Genomic DNA, 16,889 nt, shown 5'->3' with positions numbered 1-16,889 from the left:
TTGCTCCAAACTGGCCCAGGATAAGTTGGGATGCAGACTTAAACTTTTGGCAAACAAGCCACAGTCTCTTTCACACAGGCCAGACTTCCTGTCACAAGCCCCATTGGTTCACCCTACTTATCAGATGTTGGCTTTAACAGCATGGCTGTTTAAAACCCAGATTCTAAAAGAGAGGTTTATTACTGACACAGGCATTTGCATCTTGTTGTTTATTTTTGTGGTGACTATTTTATATTGTAAGGTGCCTTTTTTTTGTTAGTTGTTACATGCAGACAAGCTGGTTCTACCCAAGATCTTTTTCCTCCCCAGAGTGGTCTCTTCCTTTCACCTCAGTGAATGTCCTCCTTCCCTATGCCCTGCCCCAAAACCTGCCAAGTAGATTTCACTTCTGGATATGGTTAGAACAGTTGTCGTTTCTTTGCTACGGGATATTCCTTTAAAGTGGGAGTAAACTCCCATGCAGGAATTATATCATAGGCTTACCTATAGGTACTGTAAATATCTCCTAACTGTGCACCATTTAGGAGATATTTACTGTAGGTGCAGCCAGTGACGTCACCGACACTTGCTCTGAAGGAACCTCATACCTGAGCATACAGAGTCATATGCCGTATATGGCGGCTCGTGCATGCGTGGGAGTGACAACATTGTGGCTCCAGCCACTCACACAGCCTGAGTCTGTGAACCTGGAAGGTAGACTGGGTGAAGATGGAAGCGCCTTCAGCGGTGACAGCGTTCCGCTGGAGGGCTTCGTTCTAAGGTAAGCTTAACATGTGCTAATAGCACATTATGACATTACCTCCCTTTAAAAAAAAAAAAAAAAGACAGCAGTTTACTACCACTTCACTTGCACAATTGCAAAGTGGTTCCAGGTAGCCCATTTCCAGGGTTTATGCTCTCAAGGACTTGGTTCCTTGCTTCCCTAGAAGGGTCCCTTTCCACTACATCTGTAGGTGTTTCTTGGAGCTTTCAGCATCAAGCGTCCATTTGGCAAGTTTGCAGGACCACCACCTGGTCTTCTGCTCTTAGTTTATCAAAGGTGTCCTTGGTGGCTCTTCAGGCCTCTGATGATAGAGACATTGGGGCGAGGTGCTTCAAACAGTTATCTGTTTTTTTTTTTTAAGCCGTTTGGTTTCGTTGTTGCCGACCCCTCAGTTTGTTTGCGGACGTCCGATCTGCAGTCGTGATCGGTCAGTTCTCAAACTGGCGGGGGGAGTGCTGCAGCATAGGGGTGAGTCTATATGTTTTATTTTATTTTTTAGTAACCCCAAACAACTTCTTTAACATATTTGATGCTTTCCTGAGAAATATGCATCCTACATGCAACAGGAACTCACAATGAGTCATTAGCTCTGGAAAAAGATGAGATGTTTTCATAGTTTTTTTTTTTTTTTTGCATTTCATCCTCAACATTTTTATTCTGTACTTGAAAACTTCTTAAGTCCCATTCTCTTGCAGGTTCTTTCCTGTGCGTTTTTATGCTCCAAGTCATTTATCCATCTTTGGTTTCACACTTCCCAAAAGTGTTCTACCTTCTGGTATCATTTTAGACATATTTTCCCTCAGGTGCATTGTCCCCCAAGAACCACACTGATATGAAAAAAAAAACCTTCAGCCTGGGTTCACACTATTGCGAACAAAGACATTACGTGTGATTTGCACCACCTTACTGTGCAGATCAGATGCGATATCTATGCAAGACGAATTCAGCCATACAGTTGTATGGTCAGGACTTTGGATTCGCATGAAAAAGTTGCAGAAACCTTTTTTTCCCCGCACTGGAATTGATCGCATGGTGTTCACACCCAAGCGAACCAATTCCTATCCAAATTCACAGTTCGCACTGCGATCTGCGAACCGCTCTGGAGGTGTCACTAACTTTGTATTGACACCCGCAGCGGTTCGCAGAGGGCAGTGTAAACTGCCTGCGAGGGAGATGCGATGCGGGAATCAGCACTGGAATTGAACTGGTTCCCGCATCACTATAGTGTGAACCTTGGCTAAGTGTGTTAAGGAAGTGTCAATGGACCCTTAATGATTGTTCTTGTAATATATTATGTTCTGTGCATTTGCTTTTATTGAATTATACTAGTTTTTGGTAAACTTTATAGTTTAAAAAAAAACAGGTATTTTATCTCGCTCTGTTTGGAGAGCATGCTGGACTTGCTAATAAAAGCCCAGCTCTAGCTCTGCACTGTATTGCACCTACAAATCGTAAATCCAGAAGAGCACACCCCCCCTACTAAGAGGGTTAGAAGTGTGAACACTTGTAATCCAGTACACTCTTAACAGCTGACCCTTTCAGAATGATAGGTGCTGAAGTGACAAAGGCACAGATGACACCTTTTGTGCGCAGTAGTATTAGATAAACAAAAACATTACCAGCACTCCAGAAGTATTCCGAAAATGGGGATATAAACTGTCATAGACTTGTAGTGCGTGTTTGGGCCTCAAAGGACCCCTCTATCAAGGCAGACAAGCTTTTAATAGTACAGTAGTCATAATCCTACATCCAAATATACTGGCTGTTGGGAAATTTTTATTATTATTTTCTTTAGCGGTTTACAGGTTATAAGATTATTTTTTTCATGTTGATTACAGAAAAGAAAAAAATGCAGGGCTTTTACTTTACACTGTTTTGCAGAGTTTGCTGAGCTTGCTAATGGGAAAGCCCGCCTTTATCTCTGCACTGGACTGCTCCTACAAGTAGTAGATCTAGATGAGCAGCTACCTGTACTAAGAGGATTAGAAGTGCGTCCCTTCTGACTTTTTCAGCTGTGTGTGTGTGTTCTGCTGTGCAGGTTGCAAGCTTGCAGCACAAGCTTTTATGAGGCTAGTAGCCAATCAGCTTTGTGACACTAGTTTTGTAGTCCCCTCCTGCAGGATGAAATTTGGTATAAAATAAAATCCCATATGCATGACCAAAAGAAAGCTAAAGCAAGTTAAAAAATTGTATTAAATATAATAGAGATGTGCAAAATGCACTACATTCACTTTATAACGTAGTTAAACTAGGAGGCAGTTTTTTTTGTGATGAAACCAGACTTAATACATTCTGCTGTGACTGTTAAGACATGTGAAATGTTGAGTTTCTCAGATAATGTTTGGCCAATTTGTGATTGCTTGTATTTTACAGGTTGTAAGTTCGACAAATGGTGAGCTGAATACAGATGATCCCACAGCCGGACACTCAAATGCACCCATCACTGCCCCAGCAGAAGTTGAAGTCCTAGATGAAACAAAGTACGTTTCACCTCTGTTTAGTCATGCTGTCCAAACTTTCCATCTTTGACTGTTTTTCTATTGCATTAATATTTAGGTAGATTGCTGAAGTTGTTTTTAACTATGGAACATCTGTCCAAGTAAAAAAAACAGCTTTCCGCATACAGCTCTGATTAGAGCCTAAGAGAACCTGAGCTAGGGGAATAGACTTGCTTGCTGCTATTTCTAGTGTGCTGCTATGGTGCACTTTATATGAGGTTAGCAATTTTAAAGCGGGAGAAAGGGACTTACTCATAGAGCACTTTTCACCTAGAATGGTTTTTGGTTGTGGTGGAGCAGGGCAGTGCTCTGTCTCCTGCCCAATTTATGGAAAGTTCTTTGGTCACAGTAGAAATGGGAGGGCACATCATAGTAGTTTCTGTGTCTTGTGTCCTCTAGAGGATTCTCCATGAAAACATCAGAGCTCCCACACCAGTGTCCGATAATTTCAGTTACAGCCACTGTCTCGCCCTATCCTAGCTATGATGGCCAATATCCTTGTCATATTTCTGCACACCAGTGAGGAAGCAGGAGACCAAACCCTGCCCTATACTTTACGCATAACTAATAAGTCTATTTTTGGTGATGGTGCTTTTTTTTTTTTTTTTTTTTTTTTATTTTTTTTCCCCCCAGACGCTGTCACTTTGCCAATTCAGAGCAAAGTGACAGTTTCTGCACACAGTCTATCTGACAGGCCCGTATGTTTACCCAACCATATTCCCTTCCCCCTTCAATTGCAGTGTCCCCACCTGTCTAAGTTAAGGAGATGACTGATGTCAGAGATTAGACAGGGGGATGATTTGAAAGTTTTGTGGATTGTGATTGGCCTTACCTTGAAGCCCTGCTACTCTCTCATGACTTTGTGACTAAGCAACTGACTTTTTGCAGAATTTAGAACTAGTTACAGAACCTGGACCAATTTTTTTCGGCCTTTATAAAGTTAAGAGAAGTACAGCCAAAGCTTGTTTGGCTGTATTTCTCATATGGATCACAGGAGTGCAGTTTTGTTTTGCATTACTTTGACTCGTTTTCAGCAGAGAGTGGGCTGAAGTATGCTCTTCTGATGTCACAGACTCGGTCTAGGCTCAGGCGTCATCACGACCATGGAGTTGAGATCTGCCCAGATCCCTGGACCGGCACCTGGCTCAGCCTCTCAGCGAGCCACTGAGAGAATGGGCCAGCTGCTTCTGCCCCCTCCACAGCCCAGCACTCCAATAAGTGAGAAGGGGGCAGAGCTGTGAGAACCGAGCGATCAGTAGCGTTCTAACGCTCGCTTATCAGAGTTAGAGGCGCCAGGGGACAGACGCAGCATTGGACCGATGCCTTACCCACCTAGGTAAGTATGATCTCAAAAATAAACAAAAAACCCATACTTCTCTGTTGAGATTTAATCCAATATGCTGTTCAGAAAGTGAGTTTTATTGCAGCAAGAGTTTTTTTCACATTTCAACCAGGAATAAAGAATCACGGTCACTACATGGAAAATGTTTGTTTCTCCCGAGTCCTTAGGAGGAAAGACCCAAACCCCCCCATTGTGAAAATCCCAGACATTTAGAATATTATGAAGACTATACCGAGAACTCCCAGTTCGGATAGAAATCTCATATTCTGTATATACCCAGGTCTTTTATGTCAATTCTTAGATGTATTGGCTCCTTTAACTTTCTCAATTAGGCACTTTTCCTTTTATTTTCACCTGGTGATCTAGCCAGTAAGTTTATTTCAACTCATCCATTTTTTACATCTGTGATAACTACGCATTACTGCCCTAAAGAATACGTATAGACCAGTGATGGTGAACCTTGGCACCCCAGATGTTTTGGAACTACATTTGCCAAGATGCTCATTCATGTTGCAGTGTAGTTGAGCATCATGGGAAATGTAGTTCCAAAACATTTGGGGTGCCAAGGTTCACCATCACTGGTATAGACCCAAAAACATATATTTTCTATAAGCTGCGACCTAATAGAAATGTGGAACATTTTTGGTTGTGTATATTTGCACAACTATTTATCAAGCCTGTATTTTCAGTAAACAGTACATTAAACTTTATTTTAAGGTAGAGCTATAGGAAAAACTTTGTTTTCATTTTATATAGAAATCCCTGCAAATTAAGACAATTGTTTGGTACACCCCAGGTCATCAGAACTAGTGTCTAGTTTTCTGTGGATAACCCATATTTGAGATATTCTTTTACTTTGTTTAAATGATGGGGCTAAACAGGACAAAAAAAGAGGGGTGATCCTCTTTAAGGGGGACACAGACGGCAGTAAAAATTGGACAGAGAGGATCTGTTCCCGCTCCACTCTACCCCCCCCCCCAAAAAAATTGCTTTATGTTATATTTTAATGCACATAAATGCAATACAATATAATATCTACTTTATTTTGTAAATTATAAAAGATTGTGTTGAGTAAATAGATACTAATGCCAGCTAGTGCGCTTGTTATAAACATGTCTTCTATGTGTTGTCATTGGGCAAAGAAAAGGATTAAACAAGTCTATATAGGTACAAATCTACAGTAGTCAGTGACAATAATTGAACATCAAGAAGTTAGCTGTTCGATTTATTTTTTAAATTTTTTTTAATTTAGGGTTCTTAAAAGGTGTGGTTAATGAAACCCTAGACCCAAGGACCTGCAATTAGCGGACCTCCAGCTGTTGCAAAACTACAAGTCCCATCATGCCTCTGGGTGTCATGCTTGTGGCTGTCTTGCTATGCCTCATGGGATTTGTAGTTCTGCAACAGCTGGAGGGTCCGCTAATTTCAAATCCCTGCCCTAGACCAGTGATGGCAAACCTTGGCACCCCAGATGTTTTGGAACTACATTTCCCATGATGCTCCTGCACTTTGCAGTGTAGTGGAGCATCATGGGAAATTTAGTTCCAAAACATCTGGGGTGCCAGAGTTCGCCTTCACTGCCCTAGACTATTTTTAAAACATTTGTTGCATGAATGTCTGAAGCATTCGCTCATGCTGAACATATAATGTAACACAATTTTTTTTGTAAGATTAATGCCGTATCCATCTAATGGCCAAAATGTGGTATAGTTTTCTCCTTGAGGTTTTTTCGGGAAGCTATACCACATTTTAGCTACTAGATAGAACTGAATATACAGGAGGCATTACTCTCCTACATAAGTTAAAGTTGCCTTTTATTCAGCATGTGCAAATGCGCCTGACACTCGTGCAAATAATTTATAATTAGGAATGCTCCCCCTTCCCCAAATACTGCTATGCTTATTTTGAACCGATCATGAGTGAGATTAGATCATTTCCAAACTAGCCAGAAGGCTTTTTGGCTGGCAGCAGGCCCAAAATACTTCTTTTGCAGCCAGTGGCATCCAGACTATTGTTAGAAACATAATTTGCTTTAGTGTTATGTTATCTATTCTAGTTCCTATGGTTTGCTAAAGCTGTGTATTTAGATTACATTGCAATTAAAAACATTGAAGACGTTCAGACTAAACAAAGATGGGCAGGTAGGTATTATGATTTAGTCATGTAAATGTTTTACAACAAAATATAATGTGCAAGTATGCTTAATGATTGTTTTTACGTTTTTTTGTTTTGATTGAAGAGCATTTCAAACTTTAGACAGCAACATACACAAATCTATGAAGTGTAGGTGCTATGTGGCTCTTTGTCTGATTTTTCTCCTTTCTCCCTTGTGTTCTCCCCTTGCATAGCTGCCAGAAAGTGTTGAACATGTGGTGAGTTGTCCATATGCAGAGGCAGGCAGAACCAGCTCTGTCACTATAACAGTCATAACAGACTTCTTTGGGTTGTTTCTAATATGGTGCCCTTGTAATTGTAATATTCATTCCAACTTTTTGTAGAAATCAGCATTATTTAGAACACACCTTTTGTGTACATGCAAGGAGCGGTTTTGCCTGCCACAGTTTGTGTTTGTGTCAGTGGATTAGATTTTTGTGCACATATGCCTGCTGTTACACTCAGTTTGTTTCTATTACACCTTTATTTTATTCTGCTCTTTTGATCTGCCACATAAGTTAATATCTAGCTCATACGTTTCTTTTTGCATGAGTACAGTTATTTGTAGATTTTGCTGGATAGGATAAACGGCAAAATAGGATGCTCAGTTCTTCCACTGTGTGTATAGATGGAGTAAAACTTCCTCTGCTGACATTTACCTATAGGTAAGCCTAAAATAAAGCTTACCTATAGGTAGTGTAAAAATTTCCTAAACGTTTACGGTTTAGGAGAGATTTACATTACAGGCAGCCAGTGATAACTCTGAAGGAAGGGCCACGAGTGCCGTTCCTTTCGAGCTCTGTGCCATGAATGGTGGTTCCCACCACTCGCAGCGTTGGAGCCTGTGAACCTGGTAGTAACTCCTCTAGGAGAGGTGTCAGCTGTCTCAGTGATGTTCGGGTGCCGCTGGAAGGCATCATTCAAAGGTAAGTATTTCTTAATGAGCTAGTATGCCTTTGTTGCACAGGTTTTTTTTATTTTAAGTTTACAACCTCTTTAAGATGCCATAGCAATCTCTCAGACATGTAGAGATTTTTTTTTTCTCAAGTTGGCCAAAGCATGACGCTATGATCCACTTACCAGCTGAGTAGAACTGCTTTGTGACATGGCTTTGTGGCTTTTAACCACTTAAGGACCCAGCCTCTTTCTGAGATTTGTTGTTTACAAGTTAAGAACAGTTTTTTTTGCTAGAAAATTACTTGGAACCCCCAAACATTAAAAAATTTTTTTTTAATACCCTAGAGAATAAAATGCCAGTCGTTGCAATACTTTCTGTCTCACCCTATTTGTGCAGCGGTCTTACAAGCACACTTTTTTGGGGAAAAAACACACTTTTTATTTTTTTTTTCCATTAGAAAATTATTTAGAACCCCAAAACATTCTATATATTTTTAAGCAGAGGCCCTGGAGAATAAAACTTGCAATTTATGTTGCACAATATTTACCCAGTTTTATCAAACACAAATTTTCAAGGAAAAATGCACTTTAATTTTAAATGCAAACCATATAATACCCAATTCTTTGGTAAAATATAAAAGATGATATCTCACGCTTTAAAATTGCATATGCCTATGAAATGGCAATAAATTCCGGTACCTAAAAATCTCTATAGGCGATGCATTAAAAAGCCTTTACATATTACCATTTTGGAGTAACACAGGTGGTCTGACCCTAGAATTATTTTCCTCACTCTGACGTTCGTGACAATACCTCACATGTGATGTGAACACTGATATATGCACAGGACCCACTTGCACATTTGACTTTGCGTGTGAACACAGGAGGATGGTAGCGCTTTTTGTTTTCTTTTTTTTAACAGTGTACCCTTTTGTTTTTTTATGTAAATTAACTTTATTGCTATCACAAGGGACGAACAGTATCCCTTGTAATAGATTGGGCTGTGACAGAGGTCCTCTTTAAAGAGAGATGTGGGGTCTGTTATACCCAATATTTCTCCTCTGGCTTCCAAAGCATCTGATCAAACATAGATCAGCTTTGTCAGACCAGAATCAGAAGGATATTGGTGGACTAGGAGGATTGCCAGACTTTCGGAAATATTAAGTGGCAGCACAGCTTGCTCAACTAGGCCAACTCCATAGCAAACATTACCAACCAGATTGGGTTGCCATAGAGGCCCAGGCAAGTTTCCCACTTGCAATGGCTCTCGTCCTTTTTATCCCTCAACCCCCCCCCCCCAAAACATCGCAGGGCTATACTGAGCACAACGTTCTCCCATTCAGTACAGGTGTGGGATTCAAGCTGCAGGCAGGGGATGGCCTCTGCGCTCATCCTATGCCCAAGTAGCTCCCCGTTTTGGCAACCCCACGTTTCCACCAAGTATGCAACCTGACAGGTACGGTGGATGGCTGAATAGGGGAATGTGCCGTATAGGTGATTATTTTGACCACAGAGGCATACGTCCCTCCTCATTATTCACGGGAAGCCCGGAGATGCCCCCCCCCCCCCCCCCAACTGAGAGCTTCCACTTGCAACAAATTTAGTGCTTTCTCCAAACCCTACAGAAAGACAAGTCTGATCTGGCAGTCTGTACTGTTTGAAAACAGATGCATGCAGGATGCTGCTCTGCGGGGGAGCATCTCCCCATTATATAAACTGCTCATCCCCAATAATGATAGATTACCCTACCAGGTGGCATGGGAAAGGGATCTGTCCATAACCCCTGAGGCAGAAAACTGGCATAAATGGAGCACGAGGATTCATAAAGGCATTCTGAATGTAGCCTTGATAGAAGCAGGCTATAAAGTCCACGCCAGATGGTACTTGGTGCCAGAGCGTTTGTCAAAAATGTATCCAGGTACCTCAGCCGTGTGCTTCAAAGTTTGTGGTCAAATTGGCACACCATTACATATGTGGTGGACATGCCCTAAGGTTTGCCGCTTTTGGATAAGGGTACACTCATTTTCTCAGTCGCGATGATCAATATCCCTAAAGAAGTGAGTGTAGCCTTAATAAATAAGCCTTTTGAAAATATCCCTTGACATACCCAGACCCTCATTTATTTTATGTTCTTGGGGGCTAAAATCTCTATAGCCACAACATGGAAAAGCTCTTTCATAGATATGGTCTTGATGAAATGGAAAGTTATGTGGATAATGTTGAATGAAAGGTAGTGAGTATCTTACAAGATAAGCAACCAACCTTTGACAAAATTTGGTCTCCTTGGTTGGATTATTTGCAGGTACTAGGAGATTGACACCGATAATGACTGGAGGATCCCCAGGCTGACTTACTACTTTCCTCTTTCTTTACCATTTCTATTGTTCCTCTGATCCCAACCGATGTAGGAATTCTGTTCTGTCTGCCCCCCCCCCCCCCCTTTTTATCTCTTCTCTTCCTCTTTTTCCTACTCGAACACGTTTTTTTTGTTGTAGTTGAGGGATTGGAGCCACCAACAGGGGAAACGGGGGAAAGATATTCAGAGAAAAATGATCACTGGACCAGAACCCTTTATATAATTTTCAAGGGCCTACTCGGTGATTATGTTTCAGCAAGGTCTCAACCTCAGGATCTTCCTACTCTCATTGATCCTTATTTTGATATACAGGGCAGTATTCCTGACTGCTACCTCTCAGGAATAATAATGTCTTTGTAATGTACTATGTTCGTAACCCAAAGCTTATTTTTCTCATCTATTTCTGTTGCTGCCTACGTGTTCCACCGTGGCCTTACTAAAGACCTAACCAGTTAACCATGATCTTCCCCTGACGATTTCATACTCTCCTCCCCTCATTTGTTTTGTATTCATTCTTGTATGATTCAGAGCATGCAAGGATTTTTTTGCTGCTCTGCACAGTGTTCATTTACTCTGCATTTTTAATTTGTTCATCTGGTAACTTTAGATCCCGCTACTTAATTTTCACTTTACAGTTGATATATTTATTTGGTAACTAATGGGACCCCAGATGCAATTTTAAAACTTCTCACGGTACCATAATGGAAAAGCACCCCAAATTGTGTGCATAAATATATTAAAGCTGCTGTAAATAAAGTCAAGACATCATTAAACACCTGAATTTCTCTCACAGTATGCCAGTAAAAACCATTGTGCAATGGGAACATGGGAATGATCTCTCCATCCACAAAAAATGCAGTTGATGCCTCCTTGCCCAGGACATTGTATTCCGACAGTGGCACCTACTTTCAAAGTGCACTCCCATTATCTCCCTAACAGTGGCGATTCCACTTCCTGGTGCTCCTACTGTGTTCTCCATCCTTCAGAAAAATACACTCAATAGATTTGCTGAACGCAAGATTATCAGGGTTTTAACATGGTTCTAACGTGACCAGCACCCTCACTCGCATACAGTCTTCCTTTCTGACACCACGAAGCACAGATTTGCCTCTCACTTTTTTTGCATTAGGAATTGACATCATAAATGGGCATTATTAAGAATAAGATGCGTTATTTAAATATCTTACTTTTTTTATTTTTTTGGTATTTACTTGCATATGAGTTGAGATTTTCAAGTACTGTTTGTTAGATGTTTATTGAATATGTTAGGGTAGGTTACAAAATAGTATAAGCTACAGAACTGTGACATCTCAAACACAAGGGGATACTGGGAGCAAAAGACTCAGGGACTCGAGTAGTTAAAAGAAGCACCTTTATAACCATAATATGATCAAATGGGTACACGGTACATGCAAATTTTTTTTTTTGCAAAAGTACCACTATACATAACCTCACAATTCTCAATAAAATATTCCACACCCATTGGTGCACAAAATAATAAAAAAAAGTAAACCGTTTTACTGTAGATTGCTTGACTTTAAATCAAGATTTTAAGCAAAATCTTTCAGCTTTACACAGGTAACAATAGAAGGGAAATATACTTGTAAAGTAATCTAGAGGTGCAATACATTATGAATAATTTGTGTAATTAATATTAACATGTGTAGCAGATCTGAAATCTTTTTCGTCACTTTCTTTTGTCCTAATCAAAAGCAATGCTCTCAACTTTTACTATGTTTTAGATCATTTAGTCTTGTCCTATATTGTATACAAGAAAATGGTGGCTTTCGTATGTCCTCTTTGATTGCTGCCACCATGACTTCTAAATTGGCCTTAATCCAAACTTGGCTTTTTTTTCCTCAAAAGCGACAGCCTGTGTTTGTGATTTTTTTTTTTTTTAGATTTTCTTAAAGAATAAAAATTGACCAAATATGATTTTGCAATGTTTGATGGTTTTCAGCAGTCACTTTATTTGTGGCTTATTTTTCCTGTGAGTTGAGAGAGCTGCTAAGAACGATTACTTCACTTCACAGCATATTCCATTTGTTGTTGTTTTCACTGGTCACGTGTGTGTGTTAAAGTCCACAATATTTCATTACACTTAAGATCTTTGTCTGAAACAATGCCGTTATCAGAGCAGGCCACACTGGTAAAAGACCTTTCCATATGAAGAATATTAAAGATGCACTAAATCCAGGTGCTAGATGCTTTAGTTCAATAGTTTACCACATTGCACAGCTATAAAAGAAGTTAACCTTATAGCAGTTCAAATAACATGTAAATTCATGTGTTTTATCTTTGAAATTGTAGCCTGGTTTGAAAATTGCACAGCATAAAATGTAATAGGAAAAACGTATCTTTCTACACCCATTTTAAAACCTACAATTACCAGTATCCTGCTTTATTTCAGTTGCAAGTACATTCATACAGTTTTTTTTACGCAATATGCCACTTTTAAACATTTAAACAGGAAATGGTCTTCCTTTTTATTTGTACCTACAGGTAGACCTATAATGAGGCTTACTTGTAGGTACTGTAAACATCTCCTGAACTTGCATCGTTTAGGAGATATTTACTATATACTCAGTCATCAGTGCATACGCACTGAAGAAACGGCCGCCTGTGCCGTTTCTTTAAGACCTTGTGCCGTGACTGGCAGCTCTGGTGCATGATGTCATTGTGGCTCTGCCCAATCACAGCGCCGGAGCCCGCAAACCCAGAAGGAACTCCAGGAAAATGTCAGCCATCTCAGCAGTGTGCGGGCGTTGCTGAGAGAGCTTTGTTCTAAGGCAAGTATTTCATAATGAGCAAGTATGCGATGTATACTAGCTTATTATGCCTTTGTCTTGCACAGTAAGTTGCAAGACTTCTCTTTTCTGTATTAAAAAAATAAATAAATAAGTTATTCATCTTTATAGGATAAGTTCACCTTTTAAAATAAATGATAAATGCACATATTTCTGCAGGTAAAAATGTGCATTTTTTTTCAGGAGCCTGCCAGAGCATTGCACCCAAGATCAGCAGTTAACTGGTGCAATTGCAGTCTCTTAGTACAGCTGACTGGCTGTACCTCCTGCACAGGCAGACCGTTACTGAGGGAATGAAGACTCAAACTACCAGAGTGCTCATCGGCCCCCTCGCTGTTCACTATGAACTACCAGTCACCTGCCTCGGTGGAAGACGAGACTTGTAGTTCATTCATTCACAGGTCACTGGGAATGTATGACCCAGCTGTGCAGGCGAAGCCCTGCACACCTGCACTGTTTTTAAATTGTGACAGTGGGTGCAGGGAGAAGATGCCCTGCCTGTTTTCACAAGAGGAGTGAGGGGAGTGGAATCGGGTGCCAGCAGGCACTCTTTAGTAACATGTTCCACTCTAAATACAGATGTAATGTTTTACTGAAGGTGAACTTATCCTTTAAATTGTTATCAAGCAAAAAAAAAACAAATATTAAGCAAAAGTTTGAAATCGTGTATATACTTCCAAGGAACCCCTTAAGTTTTTTGGACTTGAACTATCTGTAGAGGAGCTTAACAGTGCTTCCATTCTGATCCCCAATCATGCTTTCCATTTCATGGATGAATTGAGCGTGCTCAATGGTGATTTCAGTAGTGCATTAAAATATTTGTGGTTGGGAGCTCTCGTGAGATCCTGACCAACCTCTTATATAATGTTCCAACGCAAGAGAAGAAATTCTTTGGTCTAAGATTTGTTTTAGGTCTTTATTCTGAGCTCAAATGTGGAGTGTTCAGGTGGTACACATTTCTCAGGTTGAGGAGCTTTAGTTTAGGTCAGGGGTCTCCAAACTATGGCCCTCTAGTTGTTCAGGAACTACAATTCCCATCATGCCGAGTCATGTCTGTGAATGGCAGAGTTTTACAATGCCTCATTTGGCATGTCGTTCTGCAGCAGCTGGAGGGCCGTAGTTTGAAGATCCCTGGTTTAGATTACATTTTTTTTGTCACCCTTCCATTTAGACTGTTTTGGTTGTTCATTGCCTACATGAAGTGCATGTGTGAATCTGAATCAGTTTGTAGCTTCCACTCAATTGTGTATGCTAAAGAACATGTATGTGATGCATGCCCAGTCCTATTAATATAGAAGCCATTCTCTTGTTCGTGAAGATATTTATTTCTTCATTATTCAACTTTAATTTTCACTCTTTCTTTTTATAGGTGCTGTTGCTTTTTCAAGAGGAGGAAAAGGAAAACGATTCAGCGCCACAAATGACTCTGGAAAAGGGCAGACCATGGGGAATTACTCACTTGTTCATCTGCTGTCCTGTGATAACACAAAACATCATCTCCACAATGACCATTTTTCGTTATTTTCTTACCCCCTTTTACAGCATCATGTTCCCATGCTTCTGTCTTACATACATTTTATGATGTCCAACCTCTAGAAGCTTTAAAGTTTTGTCAAAATAGAATTCTTTACAGTAAATGGACCAATTATGTGGTACAGACATAAGTTGCTGTTTTCAGCCAAATGTGGTTTTACCACCACTGGAACCTGCTAGCTGTTCATAGATGAAGAAGTCGTCAACAAGCTTTTTCACATGCAAACAGTGGCTAAGGATTGTCTGCTAAAGCTTTAAAATAACACACTAAAAGCCTTCCCTTTGGAGATTTGCAGTTCAATATTGCCCGATATTTACAGTATTACTGAAATGGTACTGTGTTAATCGGTAGTTAGCCTTACCTTTCTCTCTCATTGTTTAAAAGGTACAACCACTGCCCAGAGGTACACAGGACGAACCTGTCTGGACTTGACTGGGGATAATGTACAAATGTAGTCAGACACAGACTCCTAAGCAGTAAATATAATAGTTCTTTATGTTGTACCTCTCGCAGTGATGGAGAGAAATAGAAACAACAAGGACTGTAGTCCTGAATGTACATGATGTAATTTGTGCTTCTTGGTAATGTGTTTTGGTAACACATAATAAAAAAAAAAAACACACTTAAAAAATATTATTCAACTGATGTAAGTTAACACTACATGAAGGAGTCGGAGGTTAGGAATTACTAAAATAAGCATATGGTAGCTGGAAGGCACTTTTGCATACTGCTTGATGCAGAAAAGCATATTACTCAGTTTATTAGAAAATTTTTAATCTGTCATGTGATAGGTGTATAAAACCATTTTACTCTTCAGCACGAAGCAGCTGAGTTGATGGGTGCTTCACTTGTCGTGTGTTTGCCTGCAGTTAGCTGATGCTTTCAGAATCGTTCTCAACCCAACTTTGTAGTAGAGCATGGTGGAAAGCATTGGCTGAACACTTCTTCTCCATTATTTCCTTCTGGTTTCAAAGAAGTGTCTGCTTTTTTTTTTTTCTTTTTTCTTTGGGGTGGGGAGGAGTGATTTCTCAGTAACAAATTTGAGGTTTATCAATGACATCAACTTCAAAGTCCAGCAGTAATGTTCTGATCCAGAACCTTGTAGCTTCTGAGCAGTGAAGCCATGATAATTGTCTTTATTGCATTTAACTGCATTTTCATATTTTTTTGTTTTTTTTGTTTTCTTTTAAGGGAACTGGCTAGAACAAATTTTTGACCAAACTCTGGTTAATTTATGTCAAAGTATAAATCCAAAAGTCTCCTAGCTCGAACTTTTTTTTTTTTCTTGTCTATCAGCACACGCTCTATGGCTAACTTATTTATTTTTTAAGTCTGGTTTGTGGTAACATAAATCATTGTTTATTGCAAATAGATAAATGCACATCTTTGAGTTCATTATTGCATTTACAGGGATTTTAATTGTCATTTGTAACTTATTTTGTTAACAACCAAGAGTGCAGTGCTTATTTTTGATGGTTTATGCGCTCACTTAAAAACGCTGAAAAAGTTATTGATGTGATGATGGTTGTTTTTTTTTTTTTTTTCCTTTCCCACTGTCGCCGTACATTTTTGTTTCCATTGGTCAAATACATTAATTTCATCCCTCTGTCAATGACATAATCCGTGCTGCAGTTCTCAGTCTGCCTTGTTTGTGTTACTGTCTTAATCTCAAGAATGATCTATATATATATATATATAAATACATATATATATTTTTTTCGTTATGAAAGATGAGAGTTGTGGCCATTCTAATGTGAAATCACTTCTGTCTCTACAGTATTTGACCAAATTTTATTGCACCATATTGTAAATACATGCAGCAACTTGTGTTTCTTATATAATACACCTGTTTATTTTGTTTTCTTGTTAGATCTTTCTTTTTTGTGGAGAGAAGAAGCTATTTGGCCTGTACAGTGTTTATATGATCTAAACTCAAAACACAAGAAAATGTGTATATTAATCCAATTGTGGACTTCAGATATTTAAAATACAAAACCCTTTATTTGCTGCAATGACCAGTATGTAGACATTTTGCTTTTTAGCAATATTTAAGTGCTCCATTTGCTGCCATGTAAAGGGGAGGCTCTCTTTGGCAGCAATAACTGGTCAATAATAGGTAATGCAGGTATGTTCAGGTTAAGCCAACAATGTTTTGCATTTATATGCTTTTTCCCTGTCTATACTAATGAAGTCAACATTGCCTGAATGTTAAAATAATGGAAAAAATCCCTGTTTAAAAGTATGTAACTGAAATAAAAAATAAAGGTAGTTTTTTTAACTTGCCTTTTTTTTCTTTTTCTGCTATTGCTTATCTATGAGCAGTGCTGTGGATTTTTATTAACACAAATGTGTAAAAAAACAAAACAAAAAAAACCTGCTAATCCTGAGCTATAAATCTATCACACCATTCAAAACTATTAACCACTTCAATACCAGGCAGTTAGACACCTACTTGCCCAAGCCAATTTTCAGCTTTCAGCGCTGTCGCAATTTGAATGACAATTGCACAGACATACAACACTGTACCCAAACAAATTT

The 16,889-nt window shown here is 39.4% G+C and overlaps 1 protein-coding gene across 5 annotated transcripts in view; it reads left to right on the top strand.

Moving 5' to 3' along the window:
- Positions 1–16,629, top strand: part of CSNK1G3 (casein kinase 1 gamma 3) — a 195,332-nt gene extending 178,703 nt beyond the window's left edge. For 3 of the 5 annotated variants that reach the window (XM_077462179.1, XM_077462180.1, XM_077462182.1), the window contains 3 exons: positions 3,137–3,243; positions 6,952–6,975; positions 14,187–16,629. In XM_077462179.1, the coding sequence (XP_077318305.1) occupies positions 3,137–3,243; positions 6,952–6,975; positions 14,187–14,241 (186 nt within the window). In that variant the 3' untranslated portion in view covers positions 14,242–16,629. The remainder of the gene's footprint in view (positions 1–3,136; positions 3,244–6,951; positions 6,976–14,186) is intronic. The other 2 variants (XM_077462181.1, XM_077462183.1) reach the window with 1 other exon arrangement.
- Positions 16,630–16,889: the final 260 nt, after the last annotated feature.

This window comes from Lithobates pipiens, unplaced genomic scaffold (assembly GCF_037356315.1).
Source record: "Lithobates pipiens isolate NorthernLeopardFrog02 unplaced genomic scaffold, aLitPip1_a1.2 Scaffold_3, whole genome shotgun sequence".
NCBI lineage: Eukaryota > Metazoa > Chordata > Amphibia > Anura > Ranidae > Lithobates > Lithobates pipiens.
This window is presented reverse-complemented; position numbering and strand designations above follow the sequence as displayed.